General features: G+C 36.9%; 1 protein-coding gene across 13 annotated transcripts in view; it reads right to left on the minus strand.

The window, feature by feature from the left end:
• eya4 (EYA transcriptional coactivator and phosphatase 4) overlaps nt 1–6,188 on the minus strand; it is a 41,862-nt gene that overhangs the window by 15,422 nt on the left and 20,252 nt on the right. For 9 of the 13 annotated variants that reach the window (XM_016573463.1, XM_016573459.1, XM_016573455.1 and 6 more), the window contains 3 exons: nt 2,900–2,966; nt 2,578–2,720; nt 2,257–2,406 (listed from right to left, as the gene is read on the minus strand). In XM_016573463.1, coding sequence (XP_016428949.1) covers nt 2,257–2,406; nt 2,578–2,720; nt 2,900–2,966 — 360 coding nt within the window. Of the gene's footprint in view, nt 1–2,256; nt 2,407–2,577; nt 2,721–2,899; nt 2,967–4,089; nt 4,168–4,333; nt 4,380–6,188 lie in introns of those variants that run through there. The other 4 variants (XM_016573458.1, XM_016573457.1, XM_016573462.1 and 1 more) reach the window with 3 other exon arrangements.

The following is a 6,188-nucleotide window of genomic DNA, read 5'->3' on the forward strand; positions in this document are numbered from 1 at the left end:
TATATACACACACACACACACACACACACACACACACATACACAGTATGTATATACACACACACACATACAGTATGTATATATATATATATATATTTCTGATTTAATTAATGACAATTAAATTTTTCTAATCCAAAAACTTTATTTTGAAATAATTTTTATTTTAAGATTATTTTCAGATTTAGATTAGGTTAAGAATCCCAGATTTTCGCTGTGGCCTCAGTCTGTAACCCTGCTACAATCCATCAAAAACACACTGAAACACATTGACCATGAATGGTATTCTGAATCCTCTACCACCTGCCAAAAGAATGTAAGGCAGGAGAGAGAACAATCAGCAGAGAATCTGGCATCAGCTTCGAGCAAACGTGAAAAGATGAGGTGCAAATTGCGAAAATTTGAGCCAAGGATTCAACCGGGTAATTGCTGGCAGTTTCAGAAATTAGATGTTGTTGCATCAGCTGCAACTGAGTGATCCAAAATGTCTGTTTTGAAACCGTAAATGGACACTGTTTAGCATGCAGTGATGATAGAGGCCAAAATAAAGGTGAAAACAACAATGCATGAATTTTTTATCCAATATAAGTAATATCATACGAGTCTAAACATAGACAGGGTCAGCGCTCTCATCACCACCTGCATTCGGTGGCCTACTTTATGAAATAACAACAAAAAGCAGTGTGCTGCCACCATGTGGCCAACTGAACTTTCATATTTCATATAGGACAACAGGAACACAGATAATTTACTATAGAAATTTCTGACTTTATCATGACCTGGAAATCAGTTTTCAAACTCCCTTATATTTCCAGGTTTTTCATGAATGTGGAAACCAAGGCAATAACTATAAACAAATACAGTAAACATTAATTAACAAATAGAGACCTAATAATACTTAAATACACCCTTATTCCAATAAAAACCTACGATTGATGTTACAACGACTCTCTCTAAGACTTCAATTCCAGACTTAAAGTCTAGCATTGGATTTAAAGGCAGAGTAAGTGATTTTTCAAAAGCACTTTAGAAAACTGATTCGGGCCGAATCGCAAAACAAACTTGTAGCCAATCAGCAATAAGGGGCGTGTCTACTCGTCTCGTGATGTGGAGGAGAGAGCTTTCAGTGCATGGGACGGACATTAGCCGAGCCGAGCGACAGAAAGATAGAGATGGCGGATAGAAAACAAAAGAGGAAAACGTCTGCGGAACGATAAGGTTAAGAAGTAGGACCCGTGTAAATATCGGATCAGCTTTCCATCGCTGGAGAGAACTCAAGGAGCGGAGGCCTGCGATCGGACGCTGAGGTTGCTTTGTTTCTTCTCAATAGGTGAGTAACACCGTGTCTACAACAGCTAAAGTCTGCTTACACTGGACGCGATCAAACGACCGTTGAAAACCATTTGAAATGTGTGTCAGCAGGTCATAAATAGAACCCGGCAGCAGTTTTCTGTCGGGGATTTGTTGCGCCGCGCCGCTCACGTCCGTAGACACGATGTAACATTGGTTTTGCTTTGTTTCACAGAACTAATCGTTGCCTGGGTTGCGTACGTATATGTGGGGCGGAGCTATCAAAATAGGGGCAAGACCCTTTTGGGGTAGGGGCATGTTTGTTTTGGTGATTTCAAATATCAACATTGGCTACCAGAAATCACTTACTCTGCCTTTAAGTTTCTCTAATATTTTTTTTCAGCTTTATTTCAATTAAAAAAATGTTTAAATAGTTTTAGTCAGCGATAACACTGATAATCTCATCCAGAATTCAAAATAATTTCACATTTAGTCACATTTGTTAGAGCCAATCAAATGGCATCAAATCTGAACTAGATGCAATCAAGTCTTTTCAAAAGAAAAACTTTGAATATAGTGCTTAAGTCGTATGGACTACTTTTATTGCTTTTATGGTGTTTTTTCAGATCCTAGTCACTATGAACGGTCGTTTTATGGCAACAGCTGCATAACGATTCTCCAAAAATGTTTAATTTATGTGCCTTAAATAAATAATAAATATATATGTAAATATTGACAATATTTTTACATTTTTAGGTAAACTGCTCCTTAAACTACTTACTTTTTTTTTTACAAGTAATTAGCAGATATTAAAAGTGATTGTTATTTTTGTTGCATAACAACTGCATCTTCTACTGTGTCCTAATTTTTCTTTATTTACCATTGTATAAAACTGAATCAGCATTTGAAGCCATGCAGTATTATTAATATAGTTACAGACTCTTATACTTGGTTGCATGAACATACTCACCTGGCATCTGATAGGGTGAGTAGGCTGTCTGTCCAGGCTGAGGGGTGGTAAATCCAGGGCTATAGCTGAGCCCTGATTGGAGGGTTAATTGGGTTTGTGCCAGCCCTCCTTCTGTCTTTATGCCTGGCAACATCACCCCCAAATCTGCAGCTCAAGATCAAGAAAGTGGACATGTCAATCAAATTGGAATAATACTAAAGGCTCTTTCACATGATTTGCATATTCTATTGTAAATACTAGACTATATTATCATCATCACACTAAATAAACAACACATAAATATGTCATCCATAAGCATGTGAACAAAAGTAAAGAACCTACCATAGGTGGAGAGGCCGTAGGGTGGAGTAGTTTGAGAGTAGGGCGTGTAAACTGTCGACGGCTGCATGCTAGTGAACTGTGATTGGCCTGTGTAGGCCGACATGGGAGGAGCCACGGGAGTAGACAGGATATGGGGGTAAGGCCTACCAATCAAAAACAAAATCAAAACATTCAGCTTTCATTTGATTAGATCAAGGGTCGCAGCCTTTTTGACATCAAGTGCCATTGTTAATTTGTCTTGTTCATGGTTAGATGTTTGGATGTTAGATGGTTAGATGTTTTTGCATGTACATATATAAATCAAAATGTGTCTGTGTCTTACTTTGAGGGGTAGAGAGGAGGTGAATACTGGTGAGCCGGCCGAGGGCTGAATCCACTGCTGCTTATAACTACACAAATAACAAAAGAAGAAAAATCCAGAAATTAGCTAGACAGACTGAATTTTCATGGACAATGGCGCGCAAACGCATACACACACACACACTTTACTGGGATGTATCAGCAGTCAGTACTGCATGTCAGTTGTCGTTGGACTGAATGTGTAATTTATTACATATCACAACCATAAAATAAAATGTGTGCTGGACTTCTTCCATTTGAATAGATTTTGCCAAGAGTCTTCAATTTATATCCACACACACACGCAGCTCACAGTTTTGATTGACAGCTCACAGTCTTTCTCACCAGCTGGTTTCAATTTAAGAAATCGCAGAAAAAAAACAACAGGAACTATTCTCTCAAAAATCCTTCCTTCTACATCAAAGAATGTCCTCGTTTCCTCCTCCTGCCTTCCCTCTCTTTCTCTTTTCTCCTTGAGATGCAAAATCAAAAACTAATTTTGGCATTTGCTTGTCATAATTCCCCATTTTCTTAATCAGTATTTCTCTCTTATTTTTCAATAACATTTCTAAAATATATGTATATACACACACACACACGTAGTCTCTGAAAACAAGCATTTATAAGGAAAAAAAAATAATAATAAAAAAAAAAAAAATATATATATATATACAAAATAAATACAAAAATACAGCAAAAACAGTAATATTATGAAATATTATTACATTTAAAAACTAATGTAATGTAATGACTTTAATGTAATTTATTCCTTTGATGTGAAGCTGAATTTTTGCTTAAAACAAGAAAAAATATTAGTTTTAAAATAATACATATAAAATAAGACAAGGATACACGTTTTTTTGCAGTGCATATAAACGAACATGCGGTTGTCTTCTCTATAGAGACATCACACTGTCAGCTCAAGCAAGGGCCTCAACCTTCTCTGCAGGGGAGTGCATGGACAGAGGGTTTCTCAGTCTCTGAGTGTGTGTGTGTGTGTGTGTGTGTGTTTGTGTGTGAGCACATTGATCTAAATAAAGAGTCTGTGGCTCTGATGACGTTCGCTCAAGGGCAGTACAAAGATTGAGGGCTCAGAGCTTTCAGCAAGTTCCCAAGCGGGCTTACAACAGGCATTCTGAATGCAGCGCATGTGTGTGTGTGTGGATGTCTTACCTGACCCAGTGTAAGTATCCAGCCCAGTGTCTCCTGCCGAGCTCACAGCCTCGCTGCTGTTCAGAGACTCAGACTTAACTTAAAGAGAGACCAAGAAAGATATAAGGCATCCTGTCAGCTGTCAAACTCCTCTCAAAATCAAACAAACTCTGAAAGTAGTGAAGCAAAGCCTCCAAAGCACTGTACCCAAACACTCACACACGTGCTATCATATATGTACACTCCACAAACACATGCAGTATACCATCGTTCTTCATACTTGGGGCAGTGGGCGGGGTACTGCAGCCCAGCAGCCAATCAGCCGTGTTTAGAATTGTCATGTTCTTCATGTTCTCCGGAGTCAGATGTATAGTGGACTGTATTACCCATTCATTCTTTAATATTATGAATTTAGCGAATTTAGCAAAACCCAAAATTATATGGACACTTACATCACACTCAAAAACACAAAATGTCACTAGATTGTATTTATTGTATTGTATTTATTATATAGACTTTTTATATTAAAATAAATAAATAAATACATAAATATTTCCAATTTAAAATAATATCATTTATATTTATATATAAATTATAATTTATATTAATATATCACATTACTATAAAATCATTTTAAAATAAATATTTAAAATATTTTCCACACTTTTCAAGCAAAACTATATGGCATTTAAATGATAAAACAATGATAGCTAAAGTGTACAAAATGAAGACAAAAAGTGCTTGGATACTTATTGTTATCAAACGTTTGTATAAAATGTTAGTTAATGTGATGAACTACACCTTTGGTTACTCTGTTGGGAAACCTATCCAGTGATTTCTTATATTAACTAAAAATGACTTTGGGACAAGTTGGTTAAAACAAATTGCAGATGAAATGGTTCAGAAAAAGACATTAGTTCTGAGAAAACAGCATAAGTGGTTTACAAATCTCACTTTGATAGATGATATTTTGTTATCTAATGCAATTAAATTAATACATTTAAGTGTGACTTAAGTGTCCAGATAATACATTTTGTGGCCACTGTAAAATTTAAAAATTCCCCATTCCATATTTTATAGAAAGTTCTTGTATAGTAACTGATAACATTTTACAAATAGTAAAGAATACAATCATTAGTGAAAAGTTGATAAATTCCTATAGAATTCCATTATAATGAAATTCACTTTCATTAAAACAAACATTTACCAATAGTACAGCCATCGTTTCTGGTGTTCTCATAATAAAAAATGACTTCATATAAATCATATTAGGTTTCCAAAACCATATTTTGCCACACTGAGTTTATGACAGCTCTGTCAAAGGCGCATTTTCAGAAAAGAAAAAACATCTTGAATCAGTGTGTGTTTGTGAGGAAAAGAGCGAAAGTCCTCTAAAGTAAGATGAATGAGGCTTCATTGGCAGTGGGATTCATGTTGGGATATGTGTGTGTGTGGGTTGGTGGTTGTGTGGGCGGCTTGCGTGTGTGTGTGCATAGAGGGATTCGGTCTAGGCTGTGAGCTGATGAGGTAGACAGAGGAGAATGTTGAATATGTCGTTGTTTTGGCAGAAGCACAATCCCAGTGTGTGTGTGAATATGTGTGTGTATGTCAAGCTGTTAAAATCATTAGCTGAGCTCTAATCTAAATGATTTACTGAGTTCTGCTCCTTTTACTCTCTCAGTCTTCTGCTATTGTTTTATTCCGGCTATATGTCAAAAACAGATGAGCTCACACACACACAACACACACACACTCTCCAGGGTCCCTAAACTTTACCTCTCTTGTGTGCCACACAGTCATTGCCATACATCAAACACTCGCTTGCTAGGGTGTTGAGAGTCTATTTAGCCATGTGTATGTTTGCCTAACGTTCTCTCTTAAAACGTTTGTTCAGCGTTTTCCTCAAGGAGAGAAAAGCGAGCGAGCGTGTGTTGACATCAGAGAGAAAATGAGAGTTTAAACGCAGGAAATAGTTTTCTGTGCACCAGGCTCTTGCTGAAACACGCACGGAGAAGTGCTGGAAAACGTTTCAGCACAAAGACGCTTGTATACATACACGCTTTCTTCCGTTTTAATTAGGCTTGTATGCAGCGTTTGACCTTTGAGGTTAGTGTGAGCTC

This window comes from Sinocyclocheilus rhinocerous, unplaced genomic scaffold (assembly GCF_001515625.1).
Source record: "Sinocyclocheilus rhinocerous isolate Xijiao unplaced genomic scaffold, SAMN03320098_v1.1 scaffold712, whole genome shotgun sequence".
In the NCBI taxonomy this organism is placed as follows: Eukaryota; Metazoa; Chordata; class Actinopteri; order Cypriniformes; family Cyprinidae; genus Sinocyclocheilus; species Sinocyclocheilus rhinocerous.